Genomic DNA, 23,742 nt, shown 5'->3' with positions numbered 1-23,742 from the left:
AAAGGAGACTTGATGGGAGTGTCCCCATTTCAGCTGCCAAATCCCTCAAATCCCCTTTAACCTTCTCTACAAATAACATGATACATATATGGCAGTTCAGGTAAACACGCTCCCATTTTCACGCTAACGATGGAAGCGGCCACTACGCGTGGAATCCACTCACTTGGTGACCAGATGGCGGGTGTCCACCGCAGGCCAGGAGCCATTCTAGATGCAAGGCCAAGCCCTGCTCCAAGTCTGGAGGGAGGGCCAGACATAAACCCGTGTGATGGGCGCTATTCAGAGAACAGGGGGGACACGCTGGGGGCAACTGGGCACTGACGGCTCAGGGACGGCCTTCCCAAAGGCAACATCCGCGGCAAGGCCCAACTAAGTGGAAGGTGCACCGCATCGGGTCCTGCGAAGGGTCGCTTTGGGTAGGTTTCTGGCATGGTGTGGAGGCCGCGGCCAGAGGCAAGGAGCTAAAGCACGGGGCTGGGCCCCGTGGGCACCTGCAGACCGGGTCAGGTGTCATGGGGGGGATGGGGGTGGCAGACACCGATCCTTGTGCCCAGGTGGGGACGCTGGGACACACCCCGGAGAGTGCGCTCATGGTGGATGCGTGAAGCGCTCGACTCTCGGCCATCTGAAGTTTGAGGTGCCTCCAAGCCATTCCAGTTAAATGCTCCAGGGCTGTCACACGCCAGGCACTGGGGGGAGGAACTCTGTCTCTGTCTCTCTCTTACGCTCGCTCACGACAACCTCTTACAGATGAGAAGATTCGTGAACGTGCCCCACCCAGGGGTCTTCAGCATGACTGGCACCTCCTTTTATTTATTTATGTAAAGTTTTAATTTATTTATCTTGGGGGGTGGAGGGGCAGAGAGGGAGGGAGACAGAGAATCCCAAGCAGGCTCTGAGCGGCCAGCGCAGAGCCGGGCGCGGGGCTCGAACCCACCAACTGTGAGATCGCGAACCGGAGCCGACACCGGGAGTCGACGCTTAACCGACCGGGTCACCCAGGTGCCCCAAGCAGCACCTTCTGTTAGACAGCTGCTGCCCCTACAGGGGACATACAAGGACTGCTAGGGGGTGGCTGCGGGGTGCCAATGTAAAGGCTGACACTTCAGAACAGGCAGCGGGTTTGCTGGAAGGAAAAAGGGCATTTGCTGGTTTCTTAGGGGGTCCCGGGACCTTAAAAAAAATAGTTTGCTTCCGTTAGAGACAGACGATATTGGCCTTGCCCGGGAGTATCCCTGGGGAACTGGAAAGGACAGAAGGGAAGGCTGGATGCCTCCTCTGTGTGCTGATGGAAAGGCAGATCATAAAGGGACCAGTAAAGAGGGGGTGCTGGTGGCTCCTCAGGGACTTGGGGACCCTGTGAGGTCCTGGCCATCACGTACGTGGAGTAGCCCACCCCGGCTCAGCCCGGGACGGGGCTCACCCCCAAAGGGTCTGAGCAGATTACAGGCCGCGGTGAGGACAGCCGGGGCCCAGGGGGAAGCGGACAAGGCTGAGACGCCGAGAAGGGAAAGCAGCGGTGACGGAGAACGGGGCGGGGGAATCGGGGAAATCCTAGCTGTTCTGCTGAGGAGCTGCCTCAGCCAGGAAACCAGACTGGAGAGGGTTAAGATGATCAGGGCCCCGGTGTGGGCTCCTGCCTCTCTCAAAAGCCCTCTCTTTTTTGTGTGCCCACTGGAGTATTCTGTTTTGCTCAATATGCGTTTTCGGTCATGCTTCTGCTTAAAATAACATAATTAAAAAAATCATTTTCATAAGAGAGTAGCATGTTGCTTTTCTGTGCGAGAGGAAATTGGGTGTGGGTTTGGCTCATGTCACAAATGAAAGAGCTTTAGAAATCACAGCTTAGCCTTAATGGATCATAATCAGAAAACCACCACCCCCACAAGCTTCTACTCGATGGGCTGTGTGCAACTGCCTCTCCTCGTAGGAGAGATGTAAAACAAATTGCTCTCTTCATCAAGATAAGGTGACCCCAGAGCAGGAAGGCTTGGATTAGTTCTGGGGCTGTGGTGGAGCCCACCTTCCTTGTGGGGTAAACACGGGAGCGCTCCGTTTACTGACTCAAAGGCCTCACCTCAGTGCCACCCACCCCCAGAGCCATCTGTTTGTACTGGGCCTATCTTCTGGGACACCGGAAATTTGCAGCGGGCCCGCTGCGGGACAGGCGTGGTCCGTTCTCCGGGCCCCTCTTCCGGAGTCTGGCCGGGGAGGGGGACGGCACAAAGGGGGAGTGCTGCCTCTGGAGGTCACCTTAGGTGGAGTGCTTGTGGGCGACGCACAGGAGGAAGGCCCATGTCAGCCTCGGAGAGATCAGGGAAGGCTTCCTGGAAGAAGTGAGTTGCAAACTGGGATCAGAGGATGGTCTCTGAGTTCCGATCCACTCGCACAAGCCACGCCTTTTCTGCTTCTTTCAGATGTGTTTTCTCAGTTTCCTGCCCCACTCTGCAGAGTCTTTGAAGCAAATATTTGTTGGTCTATGAATGCATCAAACACTGAAAATCTAGGACGCAGGTGGTGTATCTGTGGGCATGGTTCTCTGGAGGGCAGCAACCTCCTGGGATCACGACACCACAATCCCAGCTCAAAGGCAACTCGACAGAACGTCCAGGTGTCCAGGACATTACTTATTTTCCTCCATATACAGAAAATGGGAGAACAGCACATACATCAGGCAGGCCGTGTACGTGTGCAAAGGGCCGGAGAGAAGCCTTATCTCGTGGCACCCTGCTCTGACTGGGGGGGCATATTAATATATTAATAGCAGGTGGGGCAAGGCTAACTAATGTCTTCCTAGTGACCCTTTGCAAATACAGTAAAACCTTGGTTTGCAAGCCTAATTCGTTCCGGAAACATGCTTGTAATCCAAAACACTCGTGTATCAAAGCGAATTTCAAAACCACTGGCTCTGTTTGTGATCACGCGACATTCGGCGTCATGAACCACTCGCATTGCAAGGCATCAATCACTCTTTGATTAAGTTAAAACTTATTGGAAATGTTTGCTCGTCCTGTAGAATGCTCGCAGAACAAGCTACTCGCGACCCAAGGTTTTGCTGCACATGCATTTTAAAACCCTCTCAAAACACCTGCATACCAACTGAGGGGGACCTCACTCATTGTCCCCTCTGCGCGAGCTCGAGAAACAGCCTTGTCCACGGCACACGTCCATCATTTTGTTGGCAAACAAAGCCAAGGCGATCACGGCCAAATGGTTTCCCAAGAGGTAGGAGACAAAAATCTTCAAGTTGGAGCTCTGAGTCCCCGAACGTGCCCTTCGGAAACAAAATTCCTTTTGGGATGGAGTTCAATGGTTTCAGCTTGCTTTCTGGGCTGCCCGGTGGGCCCACATTCATCCCCTTCCCACCTCCACCCACACCGATTCACTGTCATTCACCGCCCCAGCCAGGGCCTCGAAAAGGACAAAGAAACAGCTCCCGTGAACCCTGTGCTGGGTTTGGGAGGTCTTCCTTCCTCGGTACAACAGGCTCCCTCTCACCTTGGCCCTTGGCGGCCGGTCTGTTCCACGACTGGTTGTGTTTGTGCTTTCAGGGTTACGTGGTGATGTAAACTGGGGGCGAGCTAGGGGGAGGAGAGCCAAACCCAAAGCTTCATGGGCACAGATTCCGAAGCCTTTCTTTTGAGGGCTGACACAAAGGGGCCTGTGAAACAGGTCGGCTTCCACAGTGTAAGCCACTGTGCACCCACCGGGCACCGTGTCAACCAGAGGCTGCCCTTCCAAAGCCATTTTGTTCATCTCCCTCAGGAAAGCACTGGCCCTGCCCCCGAACAGCCGTGACCGTGATCAACTGGTCAACCCAGCACAACTGATCTTGAGACTCAACTTCCCTGGCTGTACCAATTGGCTGGCCTCCAATTAGACCGTCTGTCTTGGGTCTAGCAACGTATTTCTAGTACATTCTTTCTCAGCCTTTTGCGTTTTCTGTCTTTGAAGAGAATAGGGCTCTGATATTGTTTGGTTTGCTAATATTCCCATGAAGACGTTCCTTGTTCACCCTGTCTTTAAAAATATCATTTGTCGGGGCGCCTGGGGGGCTCCGTCGGTTAAGCGTCCAACTTCGGCTCAGGTCACGATCTCGCAGTTCGCGAGTTCGAGCCCCAAGTCGGGCTCTGTGCTGACGGTGAGGAGCCTGGAGCCTGCTTCGGATTCTGTGTCTCCCTCTCTCTCTACCCCTCTCTCACTCACGCTCTCTCTCTTTCTCTCCCCCTCTCAAAAATAAATAAACAACAAAAAACATTAAAAATATCATTTGTCTTGGGGCGCCTGAGTGGCTCAGTCAGTTGAGCATCCGACTCCTGACTTCGACTTGGGTCATGATCTCCCACTTCGTGAGTTTAAGCCCAGCATCTGGCTCTGCACTGACAGTGTGGAGCCTGCTTGGAATTCTCTTTCCCTCTCTCTCTCTCTCTCTGCCCCTCCCCTCACCCCTCCCTCTCTTTCTCTCAGAATAAATAGAAATAAACTTAAAAAAAATAAACTTAAAAAAAAATCATTTGTTAATGCGACCTCTGAGACTAGTTATGGAAAAACCTCACACCAGATGAACACAGACACTCATTTTCAAGTTTGATTTCAGACTAGGACGTTCCAGGACATCTCTTGAAGTGTTTGGGTTCGGCAGTGCCAGGTACTTAATACGCCCTTAATAAATAAATATTTGTTGAATGAGTGAGGGAATAAATTCCCCCCTTTCCTAGTCTATTTTCTCATCCTGGAATAAAGGAGGTACATAAAGTGAAACAGTATTTAACATTTTATAGTTCACCAGCTGAGGCTAAAAAAAAAAAAACAAACCCGCAATCTCTTTTTTTTTGTTACTAAAACCATCCATCTGCCAAATGTCACCTCCTGATAAGAGCCTCAGGCTGAGTCCTCATTTGTAACTGAATGTTGGCTGACATAATTAATGTTTACCACACAACAACATTTGAATTACAAACCAAAGGCAATTTACACATCAACTCTACGCAGAGCAGAGCAGAGCGGGTCACCCTGGCCCGGTCCACCGAAGTCCCGAAGTCCCAAGACCCGGGATTTAGTCACATTTGGGAAAACAGAATCTGAGCCTTTCTAAGAAATGGCGGAGACGGGGAGGGAGAGGTGGCTTTGGCAAGGAGGAGGGGAAGGTACTTTAGGGGCCTGGAAGATAAACTAAGTCGTCCCTGGAGGTAAACACAGTGGAGGGGCCTAATGCGTGTGGCTCCAGGCCCGCTGGGAGGGGGCTGTCTGCTGAGGGCACTTATCTGCAGCGCCATCTCCGCCCCCCCCCCCCCACCAAGCGCACCCCTTCGCTGGGGTCCCCCAGCAGGTCACTTCTGTCACTACCTTCCTGCCACACCCGGGGCCACAAAGCGGCCCTCTCCTTTGGCCTTCCAGAGTTTTTGCGGGTAAGCATTTTTAATGTGTTTTAATAGCAGTTAAGGTAAAAAAAAAAAATAAATAAATACATGAATAAGAAAAGGCAAAGTAATTAGGTAGCGAGACAAGGCCTAACCCCAAATCTCAGAGGGGACACGGTCGCAGGTAAAACCCCATTACGATGCCGACCTTTGCTGAGATCTACAGGGCTTTCGAAGCTAGCAGTTTCCAGCCGGAAACGTCTCAGCCATGAAACAGCAAATATCAAGAACTAACACTGTTTTAGCGTTCCCCATTTCCACACACTGATCTGTCCAATTCCCTCGTCACCCCGCGTCCCACTACGCCTTGCCAGGTGCTGGGTTAGCCCAGGGGCAGGCCAGACCCACACGCTTTGCACCCACAACACCACCGGGGCATCCGAAACAACGAGAAAAATTCCGTTTTCTCGGATAAAAACAACAACAACAACAACAACAACAAGAAAGAGGTTGTGGGGGGGTGGGGGGGGGGAAACCAGAATCCCATGTGATGTCCTCAGGTTTATTTCAGCTCTTCGGTCTTGGCTGGAGGAGGGACGGCAGGTTGATCTCTTGGGCGCTCAGGCCCTCTGGAGGTCTTAATTGGCCCCGTAGCCACTACAGGAACCACAAAAAGATGTAGACGCTGGGAAGGGGGGAAAGGACTTTGGAACACTGACGTGTCCTCAGTCCACGAGCCGAGCCGTCTGGGATGCGAATCGTGTTTCGCGCAACAGCTCCTTATTTTATCTTTCTTCTCAGCTAGACAGGTCCTGAGGCCGTAGAAATTCCCACCTCCCCTCCCCCTTCCGGGGCCTGCCTGCCTCCTTCTGGGGCCCGGGAAGGGGCCTCTAGGGAGGTTCACGTGGTCAGGGGGACTGAGGGACCCCGACGTTCGTGCTGGGTCTTCAAGGTCCTGCCGGAGGAGCCGGGGAAAGGACCAAGGAACGGAATCCGTCCAGTGGACTCTGCCTCCCTGCAAACACGGCCCCGGCATCCACACCCCCCAGCAGGCTGGCAGGTGTTACAACATGTCACAAGGAGGATGACTGGCTTGAGGCTTCACTAAATACTTGCAGGGTGAAATGTGACTAGGGAAGGGTGGAGGCCAGGTTTGGGACAGTAGAGCCCCCCACCAGAGAGGCGCAGGGGTGGGGGGACGGAAGGGCACGCAGGCTTGGGAGGAGGACGGGCGGGCTCGGCAATGCTCTGCCTTCCAGCACCACGGGAGAACGCACCTGCGGCACGGGCAAATAATCCTGAACTTGGGGCCCTTGCCCCTCTCCTGCTTAACCTACAAGGGCCTTGACTGCCTTTCAATACAGTCCCCGTCAGGCAGCTCATCTCAGATCACGGCCCCCGCCCCACGCTGTCCGGCTTCAGCTCCCGTGCCTACAAATTCCTGTGCACGCTCTTCCCTCTCCTCGAAAAGCCCTTCCCTCTTTGAGAGAGCGGTCTCGTCCTCACTAAGAAGGTCCTCTGCTCCAAAGCCCTCTTGGGCCCGTCTGGGGAGGTTAGGAGAACGCACAGCCCTCTGAAGACCTCTTTCTTGCTCAAGCTCTGACAGCTCAGTCAGTTATTTGACACCTGCCTGCCTCTCCTTGAAGATGCTGAGACACGCTTTCCGTGAAGACGGGGCCTGGGTTTTAGGGATTTTTGTATCCCTCGGTGCCCAGCGCACAGTAGGTCCTCACAGACACCTGCCCCAGGAAGAAAGCCAATCAGCGGAGTGGGTGGTCTCCCAGACCCTCTTATATCTTCCTCCCCTCCGGCCTCCCCTTCCTTCCTGTCCCTGCGGTTCAGTGGAGTACATCAAAGACTTCTCCATCCATATGCTTCTCCAACCCGATCTTTCTTTGGAGGTCCAAAGACAAAATGATTTGGAGACACTGCAGGAGGGAAACGTTTGGGGCCACTTTTCTCCCAGCAGGGCTGTTTCAAGCAAACGTGTCCCCTAAGAGAAGAACCCGGATGGGAGACACAACCTCCGCCGGTGATACGGACGACACCCCGAGTGCAGCTCCAATAATGCCATCTGCCCCCACCCTTTGCCCATGTCCCTAGGAATTTCTGAGGTATTCTGACAGCCAGGGCTCGCTCTCTGGTTCTGTCTTTTCAGACTAGTGGCTCAGAAAGCAGTCCCTGGAGCAGGGGCACTGGCATCACTAGGCAGCGTGTTAGAAGTGCAAATTCTCAGGCCCTACACCAGACCTACAGAACCAGAAACTATAGGGGCAGGGCCCAGGAATCTGGGTTCTATTTAGCGAGCCTGCCTGGTGATCCTGACGCACATTCAAATTTGAGAACCACTGTTTTAGACTCTGGTGAGACCACAGGTGCAGTCTCCCATGATGCCCTAGTAGTCAAAGCACAAACTCACCAGGAAGATGGAACACAGGTTCACAAGGACACCAATGTGTCCCTGTAGGCAGAACTGACTAAACGCAGTTTTGCGAGGATAGAAATGCTCAGTGCTGTGAGCATTTGAAATAGGGCTGTGAGCATTTGAAATAGGGCTACGGGGACTTAAGAACTGAAGGTTTAAATTGATTTAGTTTAAGCTCAAAGTTAAACAGCCACACGTGGCTAGTGGGTACTATTCTAGAAGGTGACAAGACTGTATATATAGTCACATTCAACCTACTGGCTAAAATCCCAGCAATAGAAATGTTGAAACTACAGTCTTGCAGACTCTGCCTTATTTCTTTTCTTTTTAATGTTTATTTATTCTTGAGAGAGAGAGAGACACACACACACACACACACAATCGGAAGCAGGCTCCAGGCTCCGAGCTGTCAGCACAGAGCCCGATGCGAGGCTCAAACTCACGGGCAGTGAGATCGTGACCTGATGAGCCCAAGTCAGACGCTTAACCCACTGAGCCACCCAGGTGCCCCGTGACTCTGCCTTATTTCTTTGACTACTTCCGGCTAAATTTACCGTCCCTTGCACATGGCTGAGGCCCAATAAGTATTTGGCAGTTGACCCAGGGTTAACCTAGTTTTGTCTGTAAAATGGAAGCTACTGATTGATTGACTGATTCATTCATTCATTCATTCGATGTAATCAGAGATTTGCTGTTGATGTCAAGTTTGCTCTATCAAATTCATGTTTCAAAACTTTTCTGGAAGCAGTTGAAGGCATCACGCAAAGTAACCTTCTTTCCATAAATCTGACAAGACGTTAGGTATACGACTGGACCTGTGGGTGAATCAGAATTCTGGGGGGCAGTAACCCATGTTGTGGTTGTGTGCCCCACAATGCGTTTTCAGGATCTGAAGAAAAAGAACATAATACAAGGCAACTGCTAGACGAACTTCTCCTTGTGGTGACACAAATCTGTTTCGGGCTGCACTGCTTTATGCCAGGGGTCCGTTCAGGCAGTGATGGGTCTCTTTGCGCGAGATAAGCATGCATTTTTGCCCTGCAACCTAAAACAAAGTATAGCCTGGCCCTTCGCTCTGTCTCACTAATGAATTTATATACGCGATTAAATGTGGATTACGGAAAGACGTGTTTTAAAAACGTTTTTTTAAAAAAAATTATTTTAAATATGACTATTGGCAGTTCAGCTAAATCCATACTGTCCCTGAACAAATCCAGGCTCCTAGCAGAATGCGCACTCTAAGTGGGAAGACTGTTGCAAAGTTCTTTCTCTCTCTGGCCTCGGGGGATGCAACTCCAGAGAACATTGAGGCCCAAAGTCCTCTGAAGGAAACCGCCTGGGAGTACAACAAAAGCCGCTAGCAAGAATCTGGGTGAACAACAGATGACAGAAGTGACCAAGTTCTGCACCGCCGTGGACTGCCCTGCCCCCATCGACCTCCAGGGGTTATCTGTCCCTGTAGATAGTAATACTTAACCCTGACCGTGGCTCTGTCTGGGATTCCCCAGAGAGAAAAGGTAGTTTTGGGGGCCTTGTTCCTTTTTTTTTTTTTTTTTAACTTATTTTAAGTTTATTTATTTATTTTGAGAGAGAGAGGTAAGGAAGGGCAGGGAGAGAGAGGGAGAGAGAGAATCCCAAGCAGGCTCCACACTGTTAGCACAGAGCCCGACACGGGGCTCAAACTCACGAACTGTGAGATCATGACCTGAGCTGAAATCAAGAGTCGGACGCTCAACCGACTGAGCCACCCAGGTGCCCCCTGGGGGCCCTGTTCCTTTAGGCTGGGTGTGAGGAACCCATGTAAGGTCCTGGCACTCTGGAAGGGTGTGGGGCTGTCTCCTTCAGGCAGGCAGGTGACTTGGAGCACAGTGCTGCAGAGTGGGGGTCTCTTTCAAGGGCCCCAACTCAAATGTCTGGGCAATCACTAGAAGGGTTCAGGGGGGTACAGGAGGGGAGAGGAAAGTGGGGTGAGGGGAGATGGAAGGTTCCAGGCAGGGTCAAGACTGGGGCTCCAGGCAGAACCAGGAGGGGGACTCTGACCAGGAATTTGGTGGTAAGCAGGTGTGTTCTCTAAATATAAACTGCAAACGAGGGGAAAAATTCAGACACCATCTAGTCTGGAGATGTCAGACCCATGCTTCCTTCCGTCCCCACCTTCACTCAAGATGGCCATCCCTAACACCGGACCCAAGGCCAGGCGCTCTGTCCACCAAGCCCAGAGGCAAGCTCACCGTGGGCAGAACAACAGCCAGGTAACAATTACGAATTGCTCAGAGTTGCCAGACCGATAAAAATCTCATGATTTTTGAGATTATTTTCTTGATCTGCATGAATCCATCTACTGTACAAATGAGGAATACTTAGCAAGAACTCACTTAATCCTCACGACAGCTCCGTGAGAAGGGACCACGGGGGAGATTGAGGAGACGGTAGCATAAAGAAGTCTAGAACGTTCATGTCAAGTCTAGAACTAGCCACCTGGGTGGTTTAGTCGGTTAAGCATCCAACTTCGGCTCAGGTCACGATCTCACAGTTTGTGGGTTCGAGCCCCACGTCAGGTTCTGTGCTGACAGCTCGGAGCCTGGAGCCTGCTTCCGATTCCGTGTCTCCCTCTCTCTCTATGTCCCTCCCAGCTAGTACTGTCTCTCTCTCTCAAAAATAAACATTAAAAAAAAAAGTCTAGAATGTCCCAAAGGGCACCCCTGCTCTGGAGCACTCACTCCTCACCACTGTGCTGCCATCCCTCCCACACGGATGAGATTCCGGTCTGGGGTTTATCACGGAGCAAATGAGCAGGAACGTTCTAGAATATCTCATGTGTAGACGCGTGGAACGCCAACATTTACAGGATATTAAAACTGTGCTAAGAGACAATCACGCTAAAGGTGTAACCGCCTTTGTAAGCTTGCCAAGTCAGAGTGTAAGGGCTTTTATGAAAAGTTTCAGAAATGTGGCTTACAGGGCAAACGTTTATGGTCAACTGCCTTTTGATCTCTCATGTGAAAAATATGTACTTACATCTCTTGCAGGAAACCTCACCACTTCCTTCCTAAGTGTTGGTCAGAAACACTAATTACCTGGCTAATTAGACTGTGAAACTTCCCTTCCAGATGGTAAAAAGGAGCTATTTTCACCCCACAAATTTTGTTGTGACATGCCACCCAAAAAAAAAAAAGGTAGATGGATTTCAATGGTTTTATTGTAGACACTGTGAAGGACTTAAGCAAATCATATAAAAGTAAATGAGAAACTGATGAAAAGGGTCTGCTCCTTCACAAAGGGGTGGGGCGGGGGGGGGGTGGTGGGGAATCACCTGGTTCTGTGGGGAAAAGCTCACGCCCGGGCAGGGGAGACCGAGTCCCGGACACCCGCTCCACGATGCGGGACGTCCCCCAGGACTGATCAGCCCTAACGGGGCTCGTGACTTTTAGGTGCCTGCTTTCCACTCTACCTGCTGTCACAGCACTGCTTGTTTTTGTGGGGTTTTTTTTGTTTTTTGTTTTTTGGTTTTTTTTCCCTAGGCATTCCCTGCCCAGCCCGGGAAAGCACACGTCCCCCTGGAAAGCCCGACGACACGGTCTCCCTTCCGCCCTGCCTTCACGCGACCGCAGGAATGAGTACGGGCTAGAGGGGACTCAGAGAGCGAGAGCTGCAGTTCCGGGAAGGACACGCCTCGGACCGGCAGGTGCCGAGGTCTGCGCACAAGAGCCACCCACCGAGGGCCGGGCCCTGGCGCCCCCCTGCCGCGGGCCCGCGGGCCGAAGCCGAGACCCCCCGCAACCCGGCACGCGAGATACTCACCGGCGTCCAGGCTGCCGGTCGCTGCCGTCCAGCCCATGACAGGCGGGATGGCCCCGACGACGGCTCCGACCCACGTGTTGGCGATGCTGATCTTCTTCAGCGGGGTATAGCAACAGGTGTACAGGAAGATGTTGAAGACCCCCAGGGCTCCCGTGAGGGGGTTCACCCCCCAGGTCAGGAGGGCGACGCCTGGAACGGCACAGCACGTGGCAAAGGACACAGCTAGCAACGGGCTGAAAAAGAGCAGCGGGCACAGAGCAGTCACTTTCCAGTCGGCGTGGACCACCCACCTACGTGGCGCGGCGACCCGGGAGGCAGGCTGCTGCGCCTTCTTCCCGGTTACGGGGCACCGGAACCCGAAAGGCGGGAGTTCTGGCTGCCCCCTCTGACATCTGCCGGCCGGGGCTGAAGTTCGAGTCCAGGTGAGAGCGCCCTGGATTCGTTCTGTCCCTTCCCGGCCGTGGGAGGCGGGCGCGTCCCTCTGCTCACCTGCACGGCCGGGACGGTTCTCTGCTCTCGCTCACAGGCTGGAGTGAGGGCCGAGGCAGACACTGCCTGCTTGGCACAGGGTTCTGCTTTGCAGTTAGTGCCAAGTAGGTGACGGCCATAGAAAAACCCCCCGGAACGCGGTACCGGTAATGTTTGGGCAAAAGCTGGCATCTCAACCCTGCCCGTGTATTTATAGTTTAAACACATTACCCCATTAGCAGTAACGGATAATGACAGTATGTCTGAGTGTATCTATCTGTGATAAATTACAGGCTTGGCAAGGGACCGGCTTGGGGCCCACGGCCACACACCAGGGGGCTGCCCCACACGGATAGCTCAGTTTCGGTGCCATAGCTGTCAGACACTTAACCGACTGAGCCACCCAGGTGCCCATGCCAGAGCCCACTTTCTAAGGTGGACTTTACATGGGATCTTGTGAGAGAGACGGGGAGAGAGAGAGAGAGAGAGAGAGAGAGAGAGAGAGAGAGAATCTCAAGCAGACTCTCCACTGTGAGCCTGGAGCCTGATGCAGGGCTCGATCTCATGAACCATGAGACATGACCTGAGCCAAAATCAAGAGTCAGACGCTTAACCGACCAAGCCACCCAGGGGCCCCTATATTTCAATGCATGTTAATAATTTCCCTGTGCTGTTCAGAATTCTTTTGTAACATCATTAATAGGTACATAGTGGTCTATTCTGTGGATTCAACATAATTAATTCAGTCAATATAGCCTTTCTGGACATTTTGTGTCTTTCCTTTTAAATTAGAAGTAACGGCATATATATCTTGCAGACAGACTGCTGTTCATAGTTCTGACTAGGATGCATCCTGAGGATAAATTCCCAGACCTGAGACTGCAAGGCCAGCTGACATGCACGTTTGTAGGGATTTGACTTGTACCACCACACCAGTCTACGCCCCAGAGGGTTTAGGCTCTTTTACACTCCTATCAGCAGTACATGAGAAAGCCTATTATTTCTAGAACCTGTATCAACACTGGGTATGGCATTAAACACAAACCAAAAATTAACAACGTAAAAACATGTTTATTGAGATAGCATTATCCCCATTTCACAGAAGAGAAACTGAGGCTCAGATGGCCCTTGAACAATGAGAGGAACGGGGTGCCGACCGCGATGCACAGTTGAAACATCTGACTCGCCCAAAACTTAACTACTGACAGAACCATGAGAGATCCCTTTTTACCAAGATACGCAATTTACTGCAGAGACAAACTGCTTATGCAGAGATGATTAGCATCACACATGGCATTTTATTATTACCTTTTAAATTCTTTTTTATGTTTATTTATTTATCTTTGGGAGAGAGAGAGAGAGAGAAGACAAAGCTTGAGCAGGGGAGGGGCAGACAGAGAGGGAAAGAGAGAATCCCAAGCAGGGGCTCGATCTCACGAACTCCAAGATCATGACCCGAGCCGAAATCAAGAGCAACCCATCGGATGCTCAACCCATTGAGCCACCCAGGCACCCACACGTGGCATTTTCTTTTCTTCACGTTTATTTTTTTTATTTTGAGAGAGAGAGTACAAGAGGAAAAAGGGCAGAGAGAGAGAGGGAGAGAGAGGGAGACACAGAATTGGGCTCTGCGCTGACAGCACAGACATGGAGGTCAAACTCAGGAACCGTGAGATCATGACCTGAGCCAAGATCAAGAGTCAGATGCTCAACCGACTGAGCCACCCCAGCGCCCCCGCATGGCATTTCGAATGGGTGCTCCCAAGACTCGAGCTCACAACAGCATCCAGAGGTGGTTATGAAATTGTTACAGCAGCTGATTTTACTGAGTTACGATTTAATACTCCATCTCTAAATGTGTTCATTTTTCTCTCCACTCAAATGGCACCCTGTGCAGTCTGCAAATGTTTGGGCAAGTTTTGAATAAATTTTAACTTTATATAATAGATTTGTGTGTGTTTATGGTAGTATTACACATCCACGACATACGTTTTTAGGTTTTTTTGAAATTTCTAGGCCATCTGGTTTGTGAGTTTTTTCAAATTGTTGCCAACCTCCAACCTTCTTTTCTAATATATTTATTGAGAAAAAAACCCACCTATATGTGGACCCGCACAGTTCCAACCCGTGTCGATAAAGGGTCAGCTGTACCAGTAAAATAACTTGGAAACAGACTTGTACTCGGATTTACTCCTTGGCTCACTGATGCAATCCCACTGGTCTGTGGGGGCACCCTGCTGTAGTTCGACTTCCTGATTCTCTGATTGCTTGGATCTTGCCGAGCCTGGGGGGGGAGGGGGGTGGGGGCCGGAGTCTTTAGGCTGTTGCCTTCAGCTGGGAATAGCAGCCTGAGGGTTTAAAGGCTCCTTTGGTTTACCCCGAGGTAGAAATAGCCTAAGTTCCTCCGGCATTACCTGAGATGAAAACACTGGGGAAGCACTCCATTTACATACATACATACAAGGTCGGACCTAGGATATAAGGTGGGGAGCAAGACAGACACGGTCCTTGTCCTGGGGGCGCTTATGCTGAAGTGAGAGTTAAATAGGCCGGCAATCTGGGGCCACTGTGTGTGGGTGCTGGGGGGCTGGACAGGGGGAGGTTTGTAGGAAGAAGTGCTGGGCGGGCAGGAGAGGGGATAGTAGGGTAGACAGAAGTGATTCAGGCAGTGGGCACCGTACGAGGGGCGGGAGGGGTCAGAGAACACTGGGAGGGAAGGCCACGCGGAGACATCGTGGGAACACTGCCTCTGGGCAGATGCACAGAAGAGGTTTTCTCTGCTTTTTTACACAGGGGAAGAAAGCGATCAGGTGTGCTTCTCACAAGGCCCTCGCTGCCTGCCGTGATGACCAGCAAAGACGGACAAGCATTCACTTGTCCGTTCACGTCGGGCATTTTCGGGGAAAAAGAAGTGTGAGCCACACCACCACTGCAAGTTGGAAGAGCGCTAGCAAGAATAACGGTTCTGGGATGAAGGGAGCGTGTACCAAGTGACCTCCGGGCTCTTTTTTAAAGTTTGACGTAACCATGAAATCTTTAAAAATCATGGTGATATTAAAGCTGCTTCAATTTAGCCGTTTTTAGGGGCGCCTGGGTGGCTCAGTCGGTTAAGCGTCTGACTTACGCTCAGGTCATGATCTCGCGATCTGTGGGTTCGAGCCCGGTGTCGGGCTCTGTGCTGACAGCTGGGAGCCTGGAGTCTGCTTCGGATTCCGTGTCTCTCTCTCTCTGCCCCTCCCCCACTTGCTCTATCTCTCTCTCAAAAATAAACATTAGAAACAAATGAAAAATTTAGCCGTTTTAATAAAGAGATCTATTTCTGATGCAGAAAAAGATTAGTCAAGTGCGTTCATTTCTCATCTCAGTTAAACACCACTATGATTTTCTGCCTTGGTACACATAGAAGTCCGAGCGAAATCTCAAAGCCTGGAAGGGCAATTTTGTCAAAGACCGACTTCTTGTTATTTTAGGTCAATTGCTCGATACACTCGTCCTCCTAATCCTACCGCTCAGCCCTTGACCAAAACCCCCATCTGCTCTCTCCCATTCCTGGATGGGTTTTGGAAAGTATCCCAAACCTGGAGACACACGCACACACACGGAGTTATTTTCCCTTTTATCACTTCTTCTGTATGTAAAATTTCATTAAACATTTTTTCCCCATTATTAGTCTTTTTGCTCCTTTTACATCTGAATTCCTCAGCAGGTGGCTTCCATTTTGAGTGCCGCTCTGAGGCCTGATTTCTAGAGGCAGAACTAGAAGAAAGGGCTAAGCAGGTTCACTTGGGATTCCCTGGGCTGAGCAGTACCTGACGGGTGAGGGCCAAGCTGGGACTCCCCGATGGAGTCCTGGGTGCTACCGAGATGTGGTCCCCGGACCCAGAGCGTCAGCATCACCTAGGGGCTCGTCGGGAATCCAGGCGATCGGCAGGCTTGCCGAAGTCGGGGACCAACCGCTGCGCCATCACCAACGTGGTGCGGGTCCCATCTGGCCTACGTGAGGCCACGCCGATGGAGCCTGTGCCTATAGAAGGCCTCCACCTCCACTCCACCTCCGATGCTGGGTGCAGCTGGGCTGGGTAGGTCCCGCTGTCTTTTGATATAGTCTCTCGACATATTCCAAGTGGAAAGGATGTGGGACAGCAGCCCAGCTCGGTATTCAGTTCACTGGGGAACTGCCAGTGTCTCCAGCCGCCTCTCTGCTCCGTCTACCTTGATTTGGTCTGGGCACGCTGCTAAGCGTTTCGGCCCTTACGAGGGTGAGATGAAGCAAGTGAGGCAGAGTCTTGATAATCCTATGGATTCTGGGCGACGGGAACACCGGGGTTCGCTGTACTATCTCTAACTGTGGTGTCTCCTGGAACGTTTGCATGCCAAAAGTGTTTGTAAAAGGCTTTAATATTCCTCTTCTTCTTGTTATTATATTATTATAGGGTTTCCGTACAGTACCATAACTAAGCATCGCTGACAACAATCAGGTGGTCTGGGTTCAAATTCTGATTTGAAACAGCTCCGTAAAAGTGGGCAAATGAACCTCTCTGATCCTTGGTTTCCTCAGCTGTGAAGTAGGGGATGTATTAGGGCTATTCTTTAAAATGTGTATTTATTTTGAGAGAGAGAGAGAGAGAGCGAGCGAGCATGAGCAGAGTAGGGGCAAACAGAGCGAGAGAGAGAGAGAGACAGAAAGAATAGCAAGCGGGCTCTGCATTCATCGTGGAGCCCAACGCGGGGCTCATTCCCACGACCCATCATGGTCTGAGGCAAAATCAAGAGTTGGACGCCTGACTGAGCCTTTCAGGCACCCCCGTATTAGGGCTGTTTTGACGGCAAGACTGAAGCACAAGTCAAATTGGCTTATGCAAAAATCCTCAGTAACAAGACCACCGGGAGGGGCAGGGGCTCTATCACTGAGCTGTAGGATCTTGAGCAAAGTAGCTAACCCGTTGGTCTTAGTTGCTTCATCGGTCAAATGGGAGGTACGTGAGAGCGAAGAATCAAAATAAAGCACTTGGCACAGGGCCCACTAAAAGAGCACGTAGCGTGCATTCGTTCGTTTATTAAGATGTCTCACTGTCATCTAGTCAGCCACTGTGCTAAGTGTGGGCATACAGCAGTGAGCGTAACAGACGGCGATGTTCACTCTGAAAAGGATGGTGGACGTTAAACAAACACAAGTACTACCAGGTCTCAAACGTAAAATCAACCAAAAGAACTGGCAACGTGAGGCAGCGTTCTTTAAATAGGAGGTAGAGCTGGAGGTAAGGGGTGATAAACTTTCAGTAAATCGTTTCCAGTGGTTTACTCTTTTCGAACTTACGAAGACATATGGATATGTGTTGGAATATGAAGACAAATGTAGACATGTTCAAGAACGTCACCTCAATTATAAATTATAAAAAGCGTAATGGCTGCATAGCATTTCCTAATAGTAATTAAAATGGCAACACTTTTTTATTTTCTTTTTTTTTTAAATATTTATTTACATTTTTGAGAGAGAGAGAGAGAGAGAGAGACTGAGCAGGGGAGGGGCAGAGAGAGGGAGAGAAAGAATCCTAAGCAAGCTCCATGTTGTCAGCACAGAGCCTAATATGGGGCTCAAACTCATGAAAACGTGAGATCGTGACCTGAGCCGAAACCAAGAGTCAGACGCTTAACCCACTGAGCCACCCAGGCGCCCTTTATGTTTTTATTTTCAATCGTAACTTTGTTTTATTTATTTAAATGTTTTTATTTATTTTTGAGATAGAGATAGAGCGTGAACAGGGGAGGGGCAGAGAGAGATGGAGACACAGGATCCGAAGCAGGCTCCAGGCTCCGAGCTGTCAGCACAGAGCCCGACACGGGGCTCGAACTCATGGAGTGTGAGATCATGACCTGAGCTGAAGTCGGCCGCTCAACCGACTGAGCCACCCAGGCACCCCTCAATCGTAACTTTAAGAATTTAATTCTATTATATCAAATTACAAAAAAAAAAAAAAAAAAAGTAAAAATAAAATAAACCAGCATCAGGAAAAAGCAGACGGATCACACGGGAAACATTATTTTTTTCCTAATGCTGGTGCTCTCACGTAGCTAGGGCAGTGGCTGTAATGGGCTTTGTTAAGGAGAGAAGGTTCATATCTCTGCGAATGGTGGTCACCGGAGTGAACTTGCATAGGAAAGATCAGAAGAGCAGAAGAATGGGGTGTGATGGTATTGTGCACGATTTCTGACTTTCAGTAAAATGGAATAAAGGGATGACTAAGGCAAATAGCACTGTGGGGTGGGGAAGGAAGGACGGTGGCCGAGGAAAAGAATCTAGCCGTTGAACTAAAACGATTTTTTCATGTCCTTTCACTCACACGGGCAAATAGGTTGATGGCTCACGCTCGGACTGAATGGTGATTTATTTCCAAACTCATATCCAAAACTGAATTACATTTCAAATAGAGACATCTCTCTACTGAGCATCAGCACAGAGGCAGGCTTCTCCTTCTGGCTTCCCTGCCCAGAGCTACTCCAGAAAAGGAACAACAGACCAGGGGACGGTGGGGGGCAGGGGGTGGGGGTTGTCAACACATTCCTATGAATTATTTATTCTTCCCTTAAAATACCGTACTCCTTCGTTTACTAAACACCAATCCTAAGTAGCTCTAGCGAAGTGGAATTTTCTGCAGAAATTAGGAACAAAGGAGGTTAAAAAAAATATGCAAGCTCTAATTTGATGACTATTTATTGCACTTAATAAACATAATCCACATTACGTGACTTTGAAATAACTAACGGGAGAAATGTGGTCTTTCTGTTTAAGTAATGTGTCAGAGAGGTCTGCGAAATGTGACATTAAATCCAGAAAGCTTTACATTGTAAGCAGCTCTATAGGTAATTGGTTTATACAAAAGTTAATCTCATACTTCTTGGCTTTTCTTCCAGAATAAATGATTTTTAAATTACAAAATAAAATTTCCTTTAACAACAAAAGAAAACCCCAAACCTTAATCAAACCAAGCTAATTTAGCTTTCATTTCCTGGATGAATCCCACATTTGAGCTCTGACCTGAGCTTTTGGGGGTAAGCCCCTCCAGATAACTGCTTTGACAACGTGTCCCCAAAATCTTCTCCAGGGGTTTTCTATTTCTCAACAAGACTCAAGTTGCAGATATTGCAAGGTAGGAGAGGAATAAGGAAAAGTCAGAATTTAAGGAACAGGTAAAGCAAATGTGGATGCAAGATATATTTTATTTATTTTATTTATTTAAAATTAAAAAAAAAATTTTTTTAGCATTTATTTTTGAGAGACAGAGAGAGACAAAGCATGAGCAGGGGAGGGGCAGAGACAGAGGGAGACACAGAATCAGAAGCAGGCTCCAGGCTCTGAGCTGTCAGCAGAGCCCGATGCAGGGCTCAAACCCACGAACCGTGAGATCATGACCTGAGCCGACGATGTCAGACGCTTAACCAGCTGAGCCACCCAGGCGCCCCTATTTATTTTATTTTTTAAATGGAATTACTTATTCTTGATAGGGGGAGGGGCAGAGAAAGGGAGAGAGAGAGAATCCCAAGCAGGCTCCGCACTGTCAGCACAGAGCCTGATGCAGAGCTCGAACTCGCGAACTGTGAGATCATGACCTGAACCAAAATCAAGAGTTGGGCGCTTAACTGTCTGAGCCACCCAGGAGCCCCAGCAAGACGTATTTTAAAAGAGAATTTAAAAACATTTAAGGGGCACCTGGGTGGCTCAGTTGGTTGGGCATCTGACTTCGGCTCAGGTCATGATCTCACATCCTGTGGGTTCGAGCCCCGCGTCGTGCTCTGTGCTGACAGCTCGGAGCCTGGAGCCTGTTTTGGATCCTGTGTCTCCCCCTCTCTGTCTGTCCCTTCCCTGCTTGTGCTCTGTCTCTCTTGCTCTCAAAAACAAGTAAGAAACATTAAAAAAATTTTTTTTTAGGGGCACCTGGGTGGCGCAGTCGGTTAAGCATCCGACTTCAGCCAGGTCATGATCTCGCGGTCCGGGAGTTCGAGCCCCGCGTCAGGCTCTGGGCTGATGGCTCAGAGCCTGGAGCCTGTTTCTGATTCTGTGTCTCCCTCTCTCTCTGCTCCTCTCCCGTTCATGCTCTGTCTCTCTCTGTCCCAAAAATAAATAAAAAAACATTGAAGAAAAAAATAAAAAAAAAAAAAATTTTTTTTAAATTAGGAGAAATTCAAGAATAAGGAGGTGTTTTGGGCAATGACTCTACTCAGAACACGGGGCTGCAGCATTATATTCAGAAAAGCTTTTTTTTTTTTTTTTTCTTCTCCAGGGAGGAAAACAAAGCAGGTCTGAGCTGAATGAGTTTTGAAAGTCACCCGAAAGAATCTTACTGATGTAGGAGGGAGGTGGGAAAAGACAGGCAGGGGTGGGAGGGTGGAGGCTGGAAGAAAAGTGAAGATGAGCCTTACTCGGTGTTGACCTCTGAGATGGGGCCTTGTAATTCAGGGATGAAGCAAAACGAGGACTCTTGAGTTACGCTACGTCAATTCAGTTTAAATTGAGGAGAAGCTATCTGTAGAAAGACTGGAATTCTCAGCGAGAAGAAATTCCTGTTGTTTGATCCCATCCATGGAAACCAAGTTTCTAGTGCTGGGGTCCCAAATCAGTGTAATTCTCAAATTCCCGAACTCTACTCCCCCCCAGGCTCCCATAATACCTTCGATATCTTTCCAGTTTTCCTGGTGGAGCCAGATGGTTTGATTTTCTTACCCCACTCCTTTTTTTTTTTTTTTTTTTTTAAGTTTATCCATTTATTTTGAGAGAGAGAGACAGCGCGAGTGAGCCAGGGAGGGGCAGAGAGAAAGGGAGGGGAAAAGAGAGAATCCCAAGCAGGCTCTGCACCCGGAGCACAGAGCCCGAGTTGGGGCTCGAACCCACGAACCGTGAGATCATGACCTGAGCCTAAATCAAGAGTCGGATGCTCAACCGACTGAGCCACCCAGGCGCCCCTCTTACCCCCTCCCTTTTTAATTTATAGGATTCTATTTAAGAAAGCCGTGTTGTTCACCTACATAAAGTTAGGGTGAATGAATTTTAAGGCGGCTCTGAAAAGCTTTTAAAAAAACCACAGTTTATAAAAAGAGAATCTGGGAAGTAAAACCACCCATCCCTGCAGCTTTGTGGAGCACCTTGGGGGTACAGGCTACCCGCAGACGAAGGTATAGACGCAGGTGACCTCACCTCCTGCAGGGCCTGCTCGGACGGATACCCGGGGGACCAGGCTGGCGATCTACAGGGGTAAAACCCCAAGTGATGAACAACGGAGAACCGCTACTCGGGCCTGACTGGCCGATCCCATGTGGGAATGTGCTAAAAAGCCCAGAAACCTGGGGATTTGTTACATTTTCTATTTTCAAGTGCTGGCAACGGTAGAAAAGCCCAGCAGGCCAAACAACAACGACAAAAAGGCCTCTTCAGGATTGGGCCTGTTGGCCGCTGTCTTGCAATCTGCGGTCCCGGTGAAAGATCTCTGAGGTACGGATAACACCACGGCCCCGGAGCTGACCCCCCACTCGGCCCCGTACTGTCTTCCGTCTTCCGTGTGCTTATTTCTTTCCCTTCCTCTAAGATTCGGCCCAGATATCAGAACAAGTCCTGCAAGAACATCCTCCCTCAGCCTTCTCTCCTTCCTGCTCCCGCCCCCCACCCCCAGCCCTCGGGTGGCCTGCATACCCTCGTGAGAACAGCACGGCTCAGTCCTGACGCGGACAGCTCTGGTGCCCTCCCCGGCCGCCCGCCATGTCCTACCTGGTTCAGGGCCTCTACCCTGTGCCACTCATCTTTCTGTTCCCTGTATCCAAGGCAGCTGCCCGAAACGCCGGCTCAAACAGACTTTTACAAACCACGCGAAAGACAGAACAAACACTACACCAGTCGACGGGAATGGCGTTTCATGGCCAAATGTTGTCACCTCATCTGATCGAGAAGAGAGAGAGAGAAGGCGATAGGGCCTTTGACTCATGGACTCCAGGTCATGAATGAAAGGTGTCGGTGTCTGCTCCTGTGACTTACTGCTCAAGTGGATGCGTTACCCTTCATACTAATATTTACTAGAATATCTGAGTATTTTTTGGTTATAAGATGGGACGTGAGAGCTGAAGGACCCCCCCATCCCCAGCACTGCTGACAAGAAGTGTTCACAACTCACAATGCTTCGGAACAATCGTAGGGGCGCCTGGGTGGCTCAGTCAGTTAAGTGTCTGACTCTGGATTTCGGCTCAGGTCATGACCTCACAGTTCATGAGTTCAAGCCCCGCGTCGGGCTCTGCGCTGACAGCACGGAGGCTGCTTGGGACTTGTGATTCTCTCTCTCTCTCTCTCTCAAAATAAATAATAAACATTAAAAAAAAAAAAAAAGAAGAACCGTAAATGCTTTCATTTTGCTTATGACCATGAGAGAAAGGAACGTTCACTTCTAGAAGACCCCCTAGCGTTCCTCTCTCTCACCCACTGTCGTGACTAAGCGTGATGATACACGCTAAACTTTTTTGTGGACGCTTCATACCGCGCGGTTCATAATGTCGAACGATTTTAAGACCAAAATTCTCCACACTGGCACCACTCTTACTGAGACCGAATTTGTCGTTCCTGCCATTTCGAATGACTGGTTAGCACTAAGAAAAAAAAAAAAAAGCTCCTATACTTATAAAATGTTTATGTTCTTATTACATTTGCAGTATATACACGCCAAGAGACTAATCATAACAATCCTTGGAAACTCTGTGGGGCGTCAGCCCGGTCTGGGTACTTGTCTGCTGGACCAGGGTGACGGGATGATGAACAGCCTTCACAGCTCCCCTGCAGCCTGCAAACTGTTTACATTCGCTTAAGTGCTTACTGGTAAAACCTTCAGTAAATTTGAAAAATGTCTCCTGCAAATCCCTATAATGCTTAAGCTAAACCCTGTTCTTTAAGTTAATCATGCCAGCTACACAATCCCATTCATTTGGCTTCGAAAACTCAATCTTCGTCATTTATTTAAACACCGGGCATTGGCGGCCCCCGACCCCAAGTGTGTTAATTTGTCCTCTCTCAATAACCTCTCTCCCTGCTCTGCTCTTTCCATCTCTCCTGCCTGCAGCCCACAAAAATAACCAGGCTTCAGGAAGCTCCCACACTGGCCAGGCCGCCCTGACGCACGTCCCCTTTCCCTGACCCCCCAGGGGACATCTCCCTTGTCCCGACTCCCTCGGTCCACCCAGTGCATACTGATGGGACTGTCTCGTCCATCTGCGAAGGGTTTTGAGCATCTGGCTAATTTTTCACCCCGATTATAAGCCTTTGGAGCCTTGCGAAAACAGAACTGGAGGTACTCGGAACATGATGGGTAATCAACACATTCTCAATGAACTGGATTCGACAAAGGGATTGCTTCATTTTAAAATAATCCGGAAGCAACAGCAGACCTTGACGTTCTTAAGAACGATTCCTTTTTGTTAGGCTAGAGCAGGGAAAAGGTTATTACTTAAAAAAAAAAAAAAAATACCTGTTGAAGATACAAGTCTGAAGGACCTTAAAACAGGTAAAGATGTTGGATTAAAAAGGTGTCAGTATCTCTCTCTTGTCCACGAACAAAGAGAACCTAGGGCGGAAAACTCTGGCTTAGACAGGAGCAGGGACACTCCTGCAGAAGAGTGGTCAAGAACAGGACAGCACGGGAGGACGCGCTCCACAGGCGA

General features: G+C 49.9%; 1 protein-coding gene across 1 annotated transcript in view; it reads right to left on the bottom strand.

The window, feature by feature from the left end:
- LOC115500700 (protoheme IX farnesyltransferase, mitochondrial) overlaps positions 1-23,742 on the bottom strand; it is a 138,206-nt gene that overhangs the window by 4,896 nt on the left and 109,568 nt on the right. Inside the window, exon 6 of the mRNA XM_030295316.1 lies at positions 11,587-11,819. Coding sequence (XP_030151176.1) covers positions 11,587-11,819 — 233 coding nt within the window. The remainder of the gene's footprint in view (positions 1-11,586; positions 11,820-23,742) is intronic.

This window comes from Lynx canadensis, chromosome E1, assembly GCF_007474595.2.
Source record: "Lynx canadensis isolate LIC74 chromosome E1, mLynCan4.pri.v2, whole genome shotgun sequence".
Classification (NCBI taxonomy): Eukaryota; Metazoa; Chordata; class Mammalia; order Carnivora; family Felidae; genus Lynx; species Lynx canadensis.
The sequence above is the reverse complement of the archived record's forward strand: the minus strand, read 5'-3'. Positions and strand labels throughout refer to the sequence as shown.